The sequence below is a fragment of the Cervus canadensis genome, chromosome 26 (genome assembly GCF_019320065.1).
Source record: "Cervus canadensis isolate Bull #8, Minnesota chromosome 26, ASM1932006v1, whole genome shotgun sequence".
NCBI lineage: Eukaryota > Metazoa > Chordata > Mammalia > Artiodactyla > Cervidae > Cervus > Cervus canadensis.
The window spans coordinates 23022296-23042252 of record NC_057411.1 but is presented as its reverse complement, the minus strand read 5'-3'; the positions used below and the strand labels follow the sequence as shown (position 1 = coordinate 23042252).

Here is a 19957-nt window from a genome sequence, read left to right as displayed (position 1 = left end):
AAAAAAAGATATGCTGCAATTTATGTCAAAGAGTGTTCTGCCTATGTTTTCCTCTAAAAGTTTTATAGTATCTGGTTTTATACTTAGGTCTTTAATTCATTTTGAGTTTATATTTGTATTATGGTGTTAGAGAATGTTCTAATTTCATTCTCTACATGTAGCTATCCAGTTTTTCCAGTACCACTTGTTGAAGAGACATTTCTTCATTGTATATTCCTGCCTCCTTTGTTGTAGATTAATTGGCCATAAGTGTATGGGTTTATTTCTGGCCTTTCTATCCATTCTATTGATCTATGTATCTGTTTTTGTGCCAGTGTCCTACTGTTTTTATTACTGTAGCTTTGTAGTATCATCTGAAGTTAGGGAGCATGATTCCTCCAGCTCTTTAGCAGGTATATCAGTGTCATTCCTCGATATCAGACACAACAAATTAAACATTAAATGCCATAATCACTAGCTCTGTATTATAAGCAACCTGAGGACAGACAATATGACTTAACAATTCTTGGCTTCCACTGCATATTTTAGATGCACATGTAATTTGCTTTGCTTTGCAATTAATTTGCTTATTGAAAATTAAGTTTGTGGCTCTTATGGGAGAGAGTGGGTCATAAGGTGGTTTTGAGAAGATTAGAACTTGTCCTTACATGGCTTGGTGTCCACTCCCGTGACTGCCGCCTTTCCTTCTTCCAAAGGCAGTCTAGACCAAGAATATCATCTAAGTGTCCTGAGGTAATGCAGTTTCTGAAATGGTCTGACTTTCTTTCACTCCCACAAAGAGGAAAAAGAGTCAGTTTAAAAGTATATTTTTAATATGCATATCTTCTGGGCCCAAGGTGGCATAATATTATATTTGAAAGACAAATTTATGCATTTCATTAGTAGTTTTTTCAGAAGTCAGTATTCTCCAGGAAGTATATATTTTCTGAAATTTCAAGAAAAATTTTTAAATAAGCTAAGAATTAATTTCTTCTGGTATTGTCCAGTATGTCTTAATCTATTCAATAATATGATCAATGAAGAAGAGTCTCATGTGTCACCACTTTTGAGGTGGTTCAGTTGAAAAAAATTGAGACAGCTTACTGAATTCCTGTAAGAAAAAAAAAACACCTCTTTTTAAATGTAGGTAAAAGCATGTTACACTTAAATATTTTTACTTGAGATGAAAATTTCTTGGGGTGAGAGTATCAGTAACAAATCATTCTTTTGTCTCTTTGGATGTTTGGAACATTTGGGTCTGGACATCCTCACAGATTAAATGATTATCTGTTTGTTAGTGCTAGGAGAGCTTATTTTTTTACAACATTTCTTAAGTTTCATCTGAGGGGAATGGCACATGAGTTGATTTACCATGCTAAATCTAGTCTATTACTAAGAGCAGCTTGCCACCTTATGTTAGGAAGGTCCTGAGTCTCATCCATGATGAGTGAGTGGGAAAAAGTATCTTGATTGATTAACTGTGTCCTGTATGTGTTTGGGGGGCGGGGTGGGTGTACGGGGGATGGGAAAGGGAGCGCACCATTTGGTTTCAAATATTTTCAGCCCTGACCCAACATGGAAAGTGTGTTATGCCAGCACCTAAATGTTTTCTTTTTGGGTAGATTCAGTAGGAAGCCCAAGAATAACGGAGTGGGTAGTCTATCCCTTCTCCAGTGTATCTTCCGACCTAGGAATTGAACCAGTGTCTCCTGCATTGCAATTGGATTCTTTATCAACTGAGCTATCAGGGAAGCCCAAATAGGGATAGTAATCCTGGAAAAATACTCCCTTATTGGTGGAATCAAATGTGAGTGAGTAAAGGGGCTCCCTGATGTTATTAGGATCTGTATTTGTCAAGGCACGACAAAGAACCCTTCTCTTTCACTCCACAGATGACTGTCATGGCCCTGGGGGGTCTTCCTGGCTGGGAGAACCTACCTTTGGGTGATGCCGTGGGGGTTTCCTCCGTGGTTTGCCTGCCCCTCTGGATGCCAGCAGGTGTGGTCGCTGCAAAGTCATCATCTGTGCCACTGGGGGTTGAGAAGGGGTCCTCTGGGGTTCCCTGGGTGGCAGGATTTGCTCCTGCTTGTCCTGCAGGAAGGATTCCATTCTGGGCATCTGGATTAGTCTGACTGGTGGGCAGGATGGCTCCAGCGAACAAGGGATGGAAGATAAGGCCTGTTAGGATTTGAGAGGTCCCTTGCTGGAATGAGAGAAGGAAATAGAAAACAAAGTCAAAAGAACACATTTTAAGGCTGGTCAACTAGCCTTTTCTTCTTTGAGAGCAGCAAGTTTGAGTAGGATTCGCAGATGAAGAGGGTAGAGTCAGCAAAAACAGTAAAGATTGGGCATTCCTTAGAGGAAATGGCCCCCTAGCCTGAGCCAAGCCTGATGCTGGTTTCATTACTCGGGATCCTTGCTATGCTCTATTTTTCTCAGAAAGGGAACGCAAGAATCAAGTCAGTCACAGGAAAAGGAGCGATGCATCATTTGTTCATATCATTTGTATCTGGAAGTAAAACTAAGACAGAAACTCCATACAATTGCAGCAGGCTATATTTCTGTTATTGACCTAAACCACAGTCTCTTTTTTGCCCAGACTTTAAAAGAAGTAATTTAAGAGATTAAAAATTAATGGAAAAATGAAATCAAGTAGATTAATCCATTCTTATTGGATGATTTTTATGCTTTCTTTTGATATATTTTTTTCAAGGGCATTGGAATATTCAGTCAAGAACATTTCTTTTGGCAATTCAGTCACTGGTGTATTCTTTGAGGTTACTCAATGGGTCTCCTTTCTATTGGACTGTCAGTGATTTGCACACTATTACTGTGCCAACAAAGGTCCGTCTGGTCAAGGCTATGGTTTTTCCAGTGGTCATGTACAGATGTGAGAGTTGGACTGTGAAGAAAGCTGAGTGCCGGAAAATTGATGCTTTTGAACTGTGGTGTTGGAGAAGACTCTTGAGAGTCCCTTGGACTGCAAGGAGATCCAACCAGTCCATCCTAAAGGAGATCAGTCCTGGGTGTTCATTGGAAGGACTGATGCTGAAGCTGAAACTCCAATACTTTGACCACCTAGTGCGAAGAGTTGACTCATTGGAAAAGACCCTGATGCTGGGAAAGATTGAGGGCAGGAGGAGAAGGGGACGACAGAGGATGAGATGGCTGGATGGCATCATCGACTTGATGGGTATAGGTTTGAGTAAACTCCGGGAGTTTGTGATGGACAGGGAGGCCTGGCATGCTGCGATTTGTGGGGTCGCAAAGAGTCAGACACGACTGAGCAACTGAACTGACTGACTGACTGACTGAATGTTGTTGGTACGTAGATTTGTTGTTTTTCCCCTGGGAAAAAATTACCATGAAAAGTTCTTCCTAAGATGAAATACCTGGAAATGAGCTGGTTTTGGAGAGAGTTCAGGCAGAAACCAGTTCTCTTGGACCTCCCAGTTCTGATAGCATTTTCATACAATAAAAAGGGTTGAGAACTTATAGTTAAGATACAGGTCTGTTTCTTTGAGCATGGTTCTCAATTGTTAGTATACATAAATACCACCTGGAAGGCAGAAATACTCATTTTTAACCAACACTCCAAATTGTCGTGGTTTGAGGTCCAAGACTGATGTTTGGAAAACACTGTCTTAGATTTATGAGGTACTGAAACCAGAATTAGGCTTATGCTGGATAAGAGACAGGAGTAGAGTACAGAAGTTTTCAAGCTGGGGGTTGTGACATCCATGCATTTGAAATAAAGAAGATGGTACATCATTAAAAAATAAGGCAAAAATAATAGACTATAAATTACCAGTGCACTCTCTATAATAAGGGTAAGTATTGTTTCATAAAATGTGTATATTTTAGCAACATGAAAAATATAACTGTTACTGTGCATTTCACTAAAAAAACTTGAAAACAACTGGTATAGTGGATAGAAAAATGGTTTTTAATCTAGATCTACTGTTTTATTGACTTTGGCACCTATGTTGCTTAAGTTTTTCTAGCCTCTGTGTCTTTTTCTGTTAAATTGTGTTAAAAATCTCTAATTTGTAATCTGGTGAGTATTAAAGTCAATATATGTAAAAAGAAAAATCCACCAAGGTGCTTGTTTTATAGGATCAGGTCCATAACTGGTAGAATTGGGTGTTCATATATCAGTGTTGGCAAAACAGCCCCATTATTTGATTTTATTTATGAACAATTAAGCAAATCTCTACCTTCCTTATAATATAAAAATTTAAAAACTATCTTCCCAGATATTTCCTCAACTCTTTATTTAGTGTCAAGTTTAGATACCGTTAATTCAAATTATTTTTCTCTGAAAATGACTCTGAAGAAATGCGTAGAAGTGCCTAGGCATCGTACAATGAGTTTTTGGGTTCAGCCCTTTAGTTATTCATATGTATAGAGCAGATTTCATTTATCATCATAAGATGCTAGAATAAAAATATATTTTTCTATAAGCATTAAATGTTTAAGTAAAAAAAGAATCTTTCCTGAGATAAAGATCAATATGTATGTGATTCTAAATCTACATGTAGTTCAATAACTTATAACACTAGATTTTAATCAACTTTAAATAAAATTTAAAAATATGCATTGACTTTCTGGATAGACCTGAATCTGACATCAATATATGGAAAGCAAAAGCTAAGTCAAATTAATGGAGAAGTAGCTGGAGAAGGATGATGGAATCCCTAGCTGGAGAAAAGATAACCTAATGAGAAGACCTATAAAAGTGTTCAGTGTATGATAGCATGTATCAGGTTTAGGGGCTGAGGTCAGAAGAGACAATATGAGGATAGAAAATAGCATTATGGTAGCAGTGAAAAGAACTTGAAATACTAGGAATTATTATTATTTTTTTGTTTACCAATTCCTCTGAGCTTAGGATAGTACCCTAAAAGGAAAAGAATAACACATATTATTAGATTTTAATATATTTGGGGCAATATATATATATCATAATTGAAAAGCTTAAAATGGTTTTAAAGAGATACATGTTTTTTAATTTTCAGCAATAATTTAAACTGCCTTTGAGAGTTTTATTACAAAGCTCAAGTCAGGACATGGTATTGGACTGCTAACATTTTTTATCTGAGTAATGGGAGGTTTTATGCATTTCAAAAATTACCTATTTTCTATTATTAGGTAATATATACACATTAGAGGAAACTTAAAAAATACAGACAGCCATAAAGAAAAAAAATATAATCCCATCATGCAGAGTTGATGTATTTTCTTTCAGATGTTTTACAAACATTTGTTTTTTACATACTAGCAGTCACATCATTTACACAATTTGTGTCTTACCTTTTCTTTTAATAGTACACAACAATTCTTTAACCATATTGCCAACAAATTTTAATAAATATACTGTTGAATGGTTACAAGTATTTTCTTTTATGTTGTAGAGTTTACATAATAATTTTCCTTCTGTTTAAATTTAAGTTGCACCTAATATACTTCTCTGGAAGCTTCCTAAATGTACAATGGTAAAAAGTCTGCCTGCCAAAGCAGGAGACCCAAGAGACGTGGATTTTTTCCCTGGGTCAGGGAGGTCACCTGGAGTAAGTAAGTGGCAACCCACTCCAGTATTCTTGCCTGGAAAATTCCATGGATAGAGGAGCCTGGCAGGCTACAATCCATGGGGTTGAGAAGAGTTGGAAATGACTGAGTGATGGAGCGCACATACAGTATTCTTCTTTACTGTAAAAATATTTTGATGAATTTATTTGTAAAGAAGCCTGTGCTGTATTTCAGATTATTTCCTTGGAATGTGTTCCCAGATGTGGAATTAAGAGTTAGTGTGAATTTTATATATATATATATTTTCATTTATTTCTCCTTTTAGAAGTAAAAACTCAAGAGGGAGGGGATGTATGTAAACTTAGAGCTGATTCACGCTGTCACACAGCATAAACCAACATAGCACGTAAAGCAATTATCCTCCAGTTAAAAAAAGGAAGAAGTAAAACCTGCCATCTGACGCTCATACTTGATCTTGGCTCTTGGTAATTGTATCAGTGATCTCAAGAATTACTTTTCACAAGCAAAAATAGAGAGAGAGGAAAGTTTATCATTTTTAGGGAAAAGACATATAGTTAATAAATAAATTTGAGATTAAAAAATCCCCCACACCATCAATTTCTAGATCAGTTAATTAATTAATTTTTTTTGCTTGACAGTGTGGTTTAAAGGATTGACTGCTTCATTTGTGACATTTACTGTGTGATACAACTGAACAACTAAGTAAGTGTCGCCAGTTACTCGTCGTCAAATTGGAAATAAAAACACTGACTATAGAAGATTATTTTGAAGCTTAGATGAGATAGTACATAGTAAATAAAAAGTACTTGGGACAGTGCCTAGCACATAATAAATGCTCAGTAAATGTTCTTGTTATTATCCTATTTGTAGTGGCCATACAGTGCAAAGTAAATAGGAAGCTTGGCAACTATCTGGTGAACTGATACAGAATTAAATATTTCACACTAAGATGATCTAAAATAAAATCATATTATAAAATAATCTTACCTGGGCTCCAAAGTGTGCTACAATAACTGGTAACATCTGAAAAAAGAGTGAAAAATTTAGTAAAAATATACTAAAAGGTAAATTCTGGCAAATGATGTAAATATTGAGACTTTCAAAATAAGTACACAATGTTTATTAAATAGATATTCCATTTAATGTATCATCTAAAATCATAGATATGGACTCACAAGATGGATGGCAATTGGAACTGATTCAGTTTGTGAAAAGAAGATTAGGCCCAGAGAGATTTAGAATCCCGCTTAAGGAAGCACATTTATAAGGCAGAAGTTAGTAAATTGGATGAAAATAATTTTGTTCTCAAGGTTTCTGCAAACTTAAAATTATTCCAAGTAATCATGATGATAAAATGCATGTTTCTTTTACATGGCATCTCAGAAGATACATGAAAACATATAGTGGATATTTTAAAATAATCAAGATTTCTTGAAGCATATACATTTAGTCTCACAATGGAGGCACAAGTAGGAAATTATGGATGATATTGTTTAACATCCCTGGTCCTAACAGAGTTCTTAGAGCTAAATGAGGGACACTCTACTGGTCACTGATGACTATGTGAATGGAATGAATTTATAGTTGGAAAGATCTGGGTGAGGTGTTGGCATGCTCTAGCACTCTAAGAACTAACTTTAGGGTTTGTTAGAAAGAATTAGGGTTTTAAAGTTTATTTTTATTTCTATAGAAATCCAGTGTCATAAAAGTTATCAAAATGGGACTTTTAATACAACCCAACCTGAAAGAGTTGAAAGTCTTATAAATAGACCTTTATTATTTCTCAAGAAGTTTGTGCAGTAATACCCATAATGCTCAAAGATAAAAAGTACACACATTTAGGAAAAAGCCTTACTCTCAGTCAGATCCTTGGCCACTGACCATAAGCAAATAGTCTTCAGGGTGGCAATGAAAAAATGGATCAAAGGAAAGGGACAAAGGATTTTGGAGAAAACAAAATGGAAAGTTCTTCTTTAAAGGCAAATTAGAAGGAACAAAAAGATACAACGAGGAAACCACAGATGTCTAAGTAAAAACAATAATGAAAGATAATTAACTAATGTAATACCGATATAACAGTAAGGAGAGAAGTTGTTAGTTTTTCATAGAGAATTTGTTTGAAATAACAGCTAAATGTATTGAATGATTACCATCTGATAGGTACTGTTCCAAGTGCTTTATGTAGATTTACTCAATCCTTCTAACAGCTCTAATGGTAAGGTTCTAACTAATTCCTATTTTAAATGATGAAGAAAGTGAGTCACAGAGGGTTAAGTAACCTAGCCACATAGGTAGTAAGTGGAGAGCCAGGATTCGGCCAGAAGTTGTGTGGTTCTCGAGTTCTTTCTTAGCCACACTGGGCTTGCTTCGACAGTGAGAGCTGCGGACATGTGCCCAGGTTTCTGGCGGGGGATGTGAGGTACTCTGCGTAGGGAGAGACGGGTCAGAGCCCCTGCGCCTGCACAGGAGAAGGCATGTATGATGAGGAGGTGGTATAGCCTAGAGACATTGAAGAAGCCCCACAGAGAATGAGGATTGATTTATATTATTGGATGATGGGGCTGTGCATCTCAAACGTCTCTATTGAATCTTTAATACCATCTACAGTGCCCACTGCTGCCTTGGACTCCAGTGAATATACTCTTTGGGGAATATGAAGATGTGCTAAGTCTGACTTTGAGGTTAGAACAGGGCAGCAATTGAAACTGAAACTGGGGGCAGTTGGCAGGTGGACTATACCAAGGTCACGCAGTAAACAACTCTCTCTAGTCTTTTTCAGAGGATCACTCTTATTATTAAGATATAAATAACAGAAAACACTTTGAGCGAAGGCTCTAATATATCTGTAAGAAATAAGTACTTACTGATCTATGAATATATACATTTGTATTAAAAAAGAAATATAAAAGTTAGTTACATTACAGAATTTTACAAATATGAGTCAATGAGGCAGTATAGTCTTTTGTGTTGTTGTCTTGGACAAAAGAAAGTACAGGAAAAAGTATTGGTTGAATACGATGTAGAATTTAAATTGAGAAGCTTAAAATAATTTTGTCAATCAAACTCAGCTTTGATTATAATTACTAATTATGCAAGCTTGCTACTATAAGTTGGGTGTCTATAGTGGTAGGAAGATGGGCTATAGTCATGCTTCATTTTTTGGGAATGTGTATTAAAAGTCTTACATTTTTTAATGTCTTTGGACTCACAAAGACATTTTTTCCTGGTCTTAAGGAAAGAATCACTAATATGGTCAAAGACTTAGTTAAAGGATGTTCACTGTGGTATTATTTATGGAAGTAAAAATTTTGGAAAAAACACAAACTTTTGCAATATGGTGGAATACTAAGCAATCACTGAAAACAATATTATGCTATTTACTATATTATAAGTGAATATTCAAAATATAGGAAAGTCTTTTCAAAATGTATTATGTGAAAAAGTTAGATTATAGAACATTAGATATAGTAAGAACATATTTTCTTTAAAAACAATACTTATATGCATAGAAAAAAGGCTGAAAGGTCATGCTCTAGAATGCTGACAGTGTTTAATTATGACTGGTAGGCTTATGAGTGAATTTTAGCTTTTCCTTTTGCTTATCTTTTTTCTAAATTCTCTATAATTAACATATAGCATGTATGTAATAATCAAGAAAGCTTCTACAAAAACTCAGACCATTATGTGGGAATGATAGGGACTGAGGTTATGTGTTAGGGAGAATAAGTAAACGGTAAACAATTAGTCATAAAGGATCACTGTATTTTTCTCCAGAGTCATTAAACTATTTAGAGAAGTTCCAAGAAGACAAGTTTGGGCTTTGCAGTTAAAATGCAAGCATTTCTAAAAGAGGTGGTGTCCTAAGTATGTCATTTATATCTTTGTGTGAGAAGGTTTTGGGGGATTTTTCCTAAAAGCAAATAATTATGGGAGGAGAGAAGGAACTAGAGGATTCTCGGGAACTTGAAAGGAGGCATGGAAAAAGGGCACATAAAAGAGATTAGATTTGCTGGAAATAAGCTTTGTCCATCCCTTATCTTTTCTTTGGAATGATTCTGGTCACTCAGAAAGTCTTTTCATAGAAACAGAGCAAGCTGGAGAAGAATCCTGACGCCTCTCAATTCCCAGCTTTATTCTTTACTTCTGAATCTCCCCTAGCTCTTCACGTTGCCTGTTACCTGTTACAAGTGTACTCTTGAGAGGCGATGGGGCAGCATGCTGTTTTCTGGGTGTGTTCTCATGGAGTTTCAGCAAGAACCAAATTGCCAAAGATGGTCATAAGTTTAATAGGAAACAGCAAATAGGAAATCCCTCTGCAAAGTGTCTGGGTAAAACTTTCAAGAACCTTGAAAATGTTCTTTCCTCCCCTTTAGGCTTTCACCTGAGGGAAAACGCCAGCGTTAAACTGAGTGGGGCTTTGAACTTACTTGTGGTTGCAGCCGCTGGTGTACGTTCAGTCCCCCCAGGGCCAGTGGGAGGGTCGGTGTACCAGATGCCACCCCTGCAGCAGGATTTAGCTGTAGGGCAACGAGGAAGATTGTGTTGTTTCAATTTGAACATCCAGGATAAGAAACTGTATTTACTAGATGTAAAAGGGAGGATTTGCTTTGCAAATCTATAGTAGTGGACATTGCATTTGGAATTAGGAACAGAAATGAAGTCCAGAGACCTGTGTAGTCTGCTAGTACAACCATGAAGTCCAGGACTAACTTTTCTCACACTCAGTTTTCCTTTGGCATTTAACCCATTCTCCTGAGGATTACTTAGATGATTTCACACTTGCCTTCTCCTTTTGGCTATGACAGCAATGGTTCCAGGAATTTTCCTGATAGCTTTCTTATGAAGAAAATGAGTTCCTTCATAGGTATCCCCATAAAAATTGTGAGGGTCCAACGTAGCTTGAACATGATCTAGTACTACATTTAAATCTGACCACTGGGGAAAAAACCCACTTTAAGCAGGGAAGAAATTTATTAATTATTTTACCCCCCAGATTGATGCTGAAGCTGAAACTCCAATACTTTGGCCACCTCATGCGAAGAGTTGAGTCATTGGAAAAAATCCTGATGCTGGGAGGGATTGGGGGCAGGAGGAGAAGGGGACAACAGAGGATGAGATGGCTGGATGGCATCACTGACTCGATGGGCATACTCCGGGAATTGGTGATGGACAGGGAGGCCTGGCATGCTGCAATTCATGGGGTCGCAAAGAGTCGGACACGACTGAGCGACTGCACTGAACTTATCCCCCAGATAGATTAAACTATACAGAAATCCTATGAGAAGCATGTAGATTTTCCTATCCCTTCTCATTTGCTCTTGTTGTTGGGGTGATAATAGCAGTCACAGTGTTTGGATGTCATATAGGCTGTGAGGAAGATGTGAAAAAGTGGAAGTGTTAGTTGCTCAGTTGTGTCCAACTCCTTGTGATCCCATGAACTGTGGCCTGCCAGGCTCCTCTGTCCATGGGATTCTCCAGGCAAGAATACTGCAGTGGGTAGCCATTCCCTTCTCCAGGGGATCTTCCTCAGGAATCAAACCTAGGTCTCCTGCATTGTAGACAGATTCTGTCTGAGTCACCAGGAAAGCCCCGTGAGGAAGATATGCTGGAGGAATGAGAAGGGGAGCTCAGAGAGGAGGTGAGACCTAAAGAAGTAAAGACTTGAGAATTAGATTAATTCCTTTAGAGATAATCTTAAAGATAAGACAGTTTTTAATCTTGCATTGAATAGTATTCAGCTCTCTGTGACTTTTCTCTGTCACCTCTCTTTCCGTTTATCTACACTGAAATGTGTGTATGTGTACATCTGTGGATACCCACCCCATATATACACTAAACATGAGGTATTATTTTTATTTAACAATGGACATTAAAATGATATAAAAGGTACTTACCAGTTGCAAGTCTGACCCCAGTGTGAGCATATGTGTCAAAGGAATTATACTTAAAGAAGAGAAGACCTGCAGGGCATTGAAATTAATATGTGAGACAAAAAGTTGTCTGGTTTTACAATGCCATCAGTGGTTTATATCCTCAAGTAACATATACTTCTATCACAGGTGGATTTACCATGAGGCTAAAGCTTCAGGGCCTCTCACTAGCATTACCCCTTCCAAGGCCCTTGGAGGTACCCAAGCAATTTGTCAAGTTTAAGGTATTTATCAGCTTAAAAGTATATAATTACTCATTTCTTATCTCACTGTGAATTCTTCACTTTAGTAACTAATTTTGCATATCTAATTTTGTATTCTTTTTTAAGGAAAGTCCTCTAAGCTTCAGGTTCCTTAAGGCAGAAGGTTGACTAGTGACTTGAGTATTGTGTAATGTCCATAGACCAAAATGAAAACTTTATTCTGGTGTTACGGTACCGTTTTCACGAAGTCTAGACGTAGGGAAGGAGAGGTCTTTTTGAACAGAGGGAGGATGGGAATAAGGGGGAGGGGAGCTAGGAGACCTTTCAGTTTTCAAAAGTATTTAAATATGCTTCAATGACAGAGTTTACAGTAACACATCAGTTCATCAACAATAAAAGTTAAAACCACTAGGAGATTTGCAACTATTTTTATGGATTACCTCTTAATCCCTGTAGGTTCTGGCAAGTACCATATTTGCTTAAGTCACAGTTCTTCAAAGGCATAGATGACCAAGCTTTTTCAATAGGTGTAGCTATTGCCTTTCACAATTGACTAGATTTGGTTGCTGAACCAAATTATTACTCAGACAAAAGGAATAAGAATGAATATGTGATGAAATAATAAGAATGAAATAAGAAATATGAATGAAAAAAAAGTATGTTTCTTGTTTTTATTTCCCCCCAAATAAGGCTTTTCTCTCTCTTGCTCAGTCATGAAACTTTGGGTGAACCTTGATTTTCAATCCACCAGCCTTAGCATGTTCGCTTTTCTGGTCTCCAGACGTTCAGCATTGTAGGACTCTTACCTGACTTGGCTGCGGTTGGTTTAGCGGTGTTTCCTGATCTGGAACAAGCTTGGTAGGAGGAAGCACCAGAGCAGGGTTGAGCTGCATCTGTGATAACAAGTATTTGAAGAAGCAGCATCTACCATTTTTCATGTGTGTTCACAAGTCTTTTTGAGTTGGCCTTGAGTCTGAACTTAAAGAAAGCTAGCAGGATACCAAGTGAAGAGGCCTCCTATACACACACTGGACCTGTCATGACCAGCTCTCCCTCCCCCACATTGACTGGGAACAAGAGAAAGAATTATTAAACTATTTGGTAGGATGAAGTTATCCAGTAGGGAGCATTCCTCCAGCTCAGGCTTGAGACACCAGACCTCAGAATAAAGAAACTTATGTCAGGTGGTCTGTAAAAACTGAAAGAAGACTAAGGCTTAGAAAGAGAATGAACAAGGAGACTTTAAAAATTCTCTTCTCCTGGATGACCTGTTTTAAGACAGAAACAATATAACTTCCAGCTTTACTGAAGTTTTCTGACTGAAAGTCATGCCAAGGTTGAATCTTAAAGGAAAACTAAATTTAAACCTCTTATATAATATTTCACCCCCACCTAGGGGTAGGAGCAAGGAAAAATTTTTTTTAATGAATATTGTAGAGGTATAATTTCAAACTTAAAAATGGTTTGAGGTCTTGTATCCATTTATTTCCAGGAGGTAATAAGTTGACCCAAAATGCAAAAATGTCTGCCTTTAGCCCCTGTGTGTTTTGGAGCAGTTTTAACTCCCTGGAACATTTTGTGCGTGACAGGAGATGCAGCTGTAGAAAGGGAAAGTGCCAGAACAGGAAGGGTGCTGTGGGGATGGACAGAGGGTGAGTGAGGCACATGGAGTTCTGGTGGTAGTCGTTTCTTTTCCTCCTCTGGGACATAAAAGATACAGTTCACACCTCAGCTCTGTACACATTTGCTTTTTCCTAATGCTTGAAGATAAGTTGCCATGATTTCTACTGCCTTTTCATGAAGCTGTCAGCCTTGAGCCTGACAAGTTACTCTTGTAATAGAAATTCAGTCCCCTGCTTGGTCAGAGTATTTTCTTAGTGTGTTAAGAATAACTGTATTTTAGGGGTAAAAGATTTTGTGAGTCCAGATGACTTAGTTGTATTATTCTAGTTTATTGATGAAACTAAGAAGCTCTGTGAGCTGCCCACAGTGATTTTATGAGTTGTAGAGCCTGTACTGAGAATTCCTGCAAGGACTTTTAGTCCTTGAAGAAATGAGTCCTATTTGCTTCTGTTAGCCTTCCATATGCATTCAGGTGGAAGCTCCCTATCCAGGCTGACTCTGGTTGGCCTTTGCTCCTGGCTGTGCCCCAGGGATAGTGTCCTGTGGCTCCCCCAGCCCTGCGCTGATTCTTGGGTCACTTGGATATATCCTGGAGCTGACAACGCCTCTTGACTTCACTTTGGTCTTTTCCCTCAGTCATAAGAGAGGAGATTGGCACTATCTGCCCTTAGGGGTCCCTTTAAGCCTTTAGATTATGTAAGTACAAATTCTGCAAAGGTGTTTTCATCTCCTATAATTCATTGTCAGCATGGTAGTCAGAGGGATTCTTTGAAAACTGCAGTCTGGTCTGTTCATGTCTTTGTTCAACCCCTGCCTTAGCCTCTGTTGGCACTTAGAGTAAAAGTCAGGGATACTACAATGGCCCCAAAGGCCCTCAAACCCTGGGCCCCCAGCACCTCTCTGAACTCCCACTCTACCTCATTCCCTCTTATTCACTACATTACTGCTATTTAGGCTCCTTGCCGTCTCTGGGATACCCGAGGCCCATTCTTAGCTCAGAACCTCACCACTACCTGTTCCCTCTGCCTGGAACACTCTTTTCCCAGACATTGGCTCACTCCCTCACCTGCCTGAGTTCACCTTCTATTTGAGGCTTACCCTGACCACTCTCCCAAACATCCAAGTGTCCCAGTTCCAAAGTACCCCCTTATTCCCAAACTTTTGACTGACTGAATTGTTTCAGTAGATCAAAAGGCTAGGCTACATTAACTGTTCACATTTGCAAATCTATTCATTTCATATACCTTTATGATAATTCAACAAATTCATTTACAAGTAATTAAAAAAAAAAAAACCTTGCCCATGTGTCCCGAGTTTTTATTTGATAAATCCTACTATGATAGCTAATAGACATTTTAATGTTACTTCTCACACTTCCTACACCACTGATTATTGCTGCTCTCCTAGTCTGCATGAAACTGTACAGTACTCCTGGGTCCACCTTGAATGATAGCTATGCTTCAAGAAAGTTTTGTCTTGAGTTTTCACAAACTATATGGTAATTTAAATTCACAAGAGATACTCAACTTAGAACAACATTTTGGCAAATTTATTCAGTGAAGTGCAAAAACCCACATTAAAAAAATTAACTTCCTAATTTACCTTGTTTAAAGATTAAATTTTTGCAGATTTCTTTAAAGAGTGACACATGTGTGTTTGGAATGAAATAAGAAGGAGGTTGGTTTTTCATGTTTGTTCCATCCCCTCCATGTTTCATGTTTGTTCATCTCCTTCACAGAGCTAATCATGGTTACAATTTATAATTTATCATTAAAAATAGTCCTCATGAACACCATGAAGGATTATGCCTTTTTTTTTCTCTCACCATCTTATCTTCAACAACTAGCAAATTGTTTGGTATATAGAGGGTTTTCAATAAATATTTGTTGATTGCATGGATGAGTAAGTGAGTGTTAAGTGAGCTTGAAGCCTAATTGAGAATGTTATTTTTGTTCTGCTAATTCATAGTAAATATCTTTAATTTTTTTTCTCATTGTCCACACTGAAGCATCTCAAACAAAGGGAAATTTACTTAGAGATCCAAACCACCCATATTATGTCTATAAAATGTTGGGGGAGAGCTGGAATACACGTTTGAATACTAGGTTCTTTTTTTTTAAAACCTGTTATATGTGAACTTATTTTGTGATGAAATGTTCTAAGTAAAAAATATTGTCTGCCTTCTAATACCCTCTTTTTATTGCACAATTTGGTAGGCTTTTTAGAGTTTTTATAATTTAGATGTTTTGTGTTTCCAATTAGAAAATTCAGGAAATGTAGTTTACATCTTTAATCATGAGAAAATAATTAGTTGGCAAGAAAATATTAACTTCGTTTTGGAAGTAAAATGATTATCCACTTTGAGCAGACATAATCCACGGCATCCCTTTTTCTCTTAATTTCTGCCCTAGTGCTCTGTCAAAAATAGTCAAAATTCTACCATGATAAAGCGGATAAAAAAAAAAAAGTGGATACAATGTAAGTACGTTAGAATATACACTAATACTTCATTAGCTTATCATCTTTCAGCTTGGAAAATAAAAACAGGAAACTAAGGGAATGGGCCACAAGCAGAGAAGTGTTGGCAGAGAGGGAGAGAGAGGTCTTCCGTTAGAGTTGCAGTTCAGGCTGGGCGGTACGTAAAATAAACCTGTTGTACTCACCGGTAATGACAGAGTTGCTCCTAGGAGACAAAACAGTAGAATCGCAGCCTTCATGTTCAAATTGCTACCTGAAACAACAGAGCAATGTTATTCTTTCACTCTATTTTTTTTTTCTTTTTTGAGACAAAGTGGTACGTGAAAAAAATGAGTGGTCTCTTTGAAACGTGGTCAGTTCTGTTACCTTTCTCTTCACTAGGCAAAATGTACAGGTGAGGTGGTTTCTCTAGTCTGTATGCTGAAAATTTTTACCCTGAGGTGAGCTATGAGTGTGTAGGAGGAATTTAAATTTGACTCCAGGAGGCTGGCGACTGAGGGGCCAATCAGAACTTAGCTGTCTGTGAAGTCATTTGGTTTCTTTCATTTCCCAACACTTCATTAGGTGCGTTATTAGCTGCAGACATCATATTACCCAATGTCTACCATTTGAATAGAGGGTATTTCAGGAAGACATGCCTTGTATAATTAAAAGTGCAGACAATAAAAAATTACAATCTTTCTTCACCTCCATCTCCTTCCCAAATGACTTCCCAGAGTACCTGTTTTATCATGTGTACATGGGCACATAAATCAAACATCAAAATATAGCTGCCTATGTTAAAAAATGAGAGATATTATGTATATTTCTCTGCAATTTATTTTGTTTTCCTTTATAAATAATCAGCAACCTATTTGTCAGTATGTATAGATTTATTTCATTTATTTAACAGCTGCATTATATTCCATTTCCTTTTGGTGGACAGTTAATCCATTTTCATTTTAGTTTGTAATTATAAAAGTGGCACAGTGAACATCCTTATAAATTTTTTTCACACAAGTGGGAGTATTTTTTGTAAGTATTTTTCTTAGAAATACTGAACTAAAGGATATGTATGTTTAAAATTTCAATAATGGGGGAAACGGCCAGATTGCCTCCAGAAGCGTTGAGTGGTATACTTTATTTTAAGTGGGGAAAAGGCTACAGTAATCTAAGCAAAATACAGATGTTCACTGAGGTTTCTTTCACAAAAAGAACAATGAAGTGCTCACCCTAAGCTTTCAGGGCCGTGGACTTTACTGGGTTTCCTTTAGCCTTATGTATAAGAAGGGAGGTATGCAAATTCTGAGTCCAAATCAAAGGTAAATCAGTGCCATGCTAGGATTTCACATGGAAGGCCATCTTAGAGTTGGCTAGTTTTAGGGTATAGAATGGGGTTCCCAGGTGGCACTAGTGGTTAATGGTAAAGCACATTGGTAAAGTGCTTGCCAATGCAGGAGACATAAGAGATGTGGGTTTGATCCCTGGGTTGGGAGGATCCCCTGGAGGAGGGTACGGCGACCCACTCCGATATTCTTGCCTGCAGAATCCCATGGACAGAGGAGCCTGGCAGGCCTCAGTCCATTGGGTCGCAGAGTTGGACATGACTGAAGCGACTTAGCACACATGCTCACAGGCTATAGAATGTCTGAGACAATGAGTTGTTCCCCAAAGCTTTTCTGTAACTATTCATTACACAGTCAACTTTCATTACTGTCAGGTAAGAATAGGGGACACAAAAATAGGGGACACACAAAGGTATACCCTTGGTAAGTGCAATAATGTATGTGTGTGTGCTCACTTGTGTCTGAGACTCTTTGTGACCCCATGGACTGCAGCCCACCAGGTTTCTCTGTCCATGGAATTTTTCCAGCAAGAATACTGGAATGTGTTGTCATTTCTTACTCCAAGGGATCTTCCCAACCCAGGGATCGAACTTGCATTTCTTGGGTCTCCGGGCATTGGCAGGTGGATTCTTTACCACTGCGCCACCTGAGAAGCAGTAAGTGTAATCCTAGGAGTATTCACAGGGATGGAAGGAAGCTTGGTTAATTTTGTTGGGGGCAGGAGGGCAGAGAGGGCTTACTAGAGGTGGTGACCTCTGAGGTGGTTTTGAAGAATAAAAAGTATTCATTCATTATGAACACAAGGAGAGCATCCAGGCAGAACAAGTTTTTATAGATGGAGGAGAGATGTTATTGCTCCTTATCACGGGAACAAAATGAGGTGAGGGCAGCGATGAAAGACAGAGTTGGCGAGATACCTAATTTTAATCACCTGTAGTATTTTTGTTTGTCTGTTTCTCTTAATATTACTTCTTTTGGCTCTCCATCGACACTATCTCCATCTCAATCAGACAGAGCTCCTTCGTTATTTCTTGATTGTATGTTTCTCTTGAACTAGATGGAAAGTTCCTGAGCCTTGTCTTGTGATTCTTCAGTGTCTTCTATGTTAATGTCTTTGCAGAGCACCACATGGGTCACTGCATGTTGATGGATAAATTGCAGAGGTACATACTGTAGGGAGCTGGAGTGATGGAGTTCAGAGAAGAGATGGGGCTTCAAGTGGATTGAAGGATAGATATGATTGATGGGACAGTGAAGAGCATGGTAAATGGGGTGATATTAAGACTGTCAATGACCCATAAGGGCTGAAGGATGTACAAGGGAAGCAACTGTATGTTCTCACAGGCTTTCATAGACACACTCATTCATTCTTTTATTCTGTCAATTTGTTCTTCTAACCCATCAACTAGCGTATATTCACTCTATGTTCTGCTCAAATTGTTTCAGTTTCTGGGAATAAAACAGTGGCAAAAATTCCTGCCCTTAAGGAGCTTACCTTTTGTGGGGGGACACTGAATATTTGATCCTCGCTGAGTGGGAGGGAGGCTGTGACACTGGGAAGCCCACTCTTTCCTGAGCATTATTTTCAGTGAATGTGTAGGGGGAGGGGCTTCCTTATTTTTTTTTTCTTTTTGGAAGAAGTAGAGTTGAATTTTATGCCACTGTTGTTCCTGGGTTTAGGTGAAGAGACTTGGGTTCTGCTGCCAGCCTGGAGTTTGGTGCCAGCGGTTAGCTGATTCAGCTGAATCACTGTGTGACTGTCTGGACATCAGGTGATTCAGGGAGCTGACAGCACATCAGATGCCAGATGCTATCATGGGACATGCCCTAGCTTGGAAACTGAGCAGTCCATAGGTTTTGGCCAAAATAAACATGGGAAATAAAGAAAGTGGAGTACTTTCTTAGACAAGGAATTTTAACTTTGAAAGCTGATAACTTGCAATAATATAATTATGCAGGTGGGAGTCAAGAAATGCGTAATATAAGAGAGGCAAATTACTAAATCTTTCGAAAACAGAGACATCAGCAAAAACAGAGAGGTAAACTGAGCAGCCCATAGGTTTTGGCCAAAATAAATGTGGGAAATAAAGAAAGCAAAGTACTTTCTTAGACAAGGAATTTTAACTTTGAAAGGTGATAACTTGCAATAATATAATTATGGAGGTGGGAGTCAAGAAATAGGTACTATAAAAGGGGAAAATTCCTAAATCTTTTGAAAACTGAGAGACATCAGCAAAAACAGAGAGGTAATTTATTTTTCTTAAATGACTTAGGCTATCAGGATTCATTACAGTATTTTGTGAACTACAGGCAACACCTAGCCCTGTAGGTCTAGACATTTCTTGGTATCTCTTATTGGCTTTAGTTTAAGTTTCTCTGATTTATGGACACCTTCTCTTCAGGAAAGATGCACATGTGCCCATGCACACGATGTGTATCCACCAACTTCAGGGGTGTCGTGGATCTCCTGAAAGCCCCACTGTGCGCAACCCCGCTTTTGTCCACTCAGTCGCTCAGTTGTGTCTGACTCTTTGTGACCCCGTGCACTGTAGCCCACCCAGCTCCCTTCTGCCCATGGGATTTCCTAGGTAAGAATACCGGAGTGGGTTGCCATTTCCTTCTCCAGGGGATCTTCCCAATCCAGGAATCAAACCTGCATCTCCTATTTTGGCAGAGTGGTGGGTTTCTTCACCACTGAGCCACCTGGGAAGCATCCACTCTATTGTGGTAGAATTTCGATTATTTTTGGCAGAGCAACAGGGCAGAAACTAAGAGAAAAAGACATGCCTTAGATTATGTCTGTTCAAAGTGGATAGTTCATTTACTTCCAAAAAGAAGTTAAGATTTTCTTGCCAACTTTATCACCTAT

The 19957-nt window shown here is 38.2% G+C and overlaps 1 protein-coding gene across 1 annotated transcript; it reads right to left on the bottom strand.

Annotated features, from left to right (window-relative positions):
• Positions 1-828: 828 nt before the first annotated feature.
• Positions 829-16236, bottom strand: AMTN (amelotin). The gene is made up of 9 exons (XM_043447865.1): positions 16130-16236; positions 15949-16016; positions 12469-12555; positions 11424-11489; positions 9957-10046; positions 6517-6552; positions 4853-4879; positions 1918-2182; positions 829-1090 (listed from the first exon to the last, which is right to left on the bottom strand). The coding sequence occupies exons 2-9, from the start codon at positions 16000-16002 to the stop codon at positions 1080-1082; spliced, it is 636 nt and encodes a 211-aa protein (XP_043303800.1). The 5' UTR covers positions 16003-16016; positions 16130-16236; the 3' UTR covers positions 829-1079.
• Positions 16237-19957: the final 3721 nt, after the last annotated feature.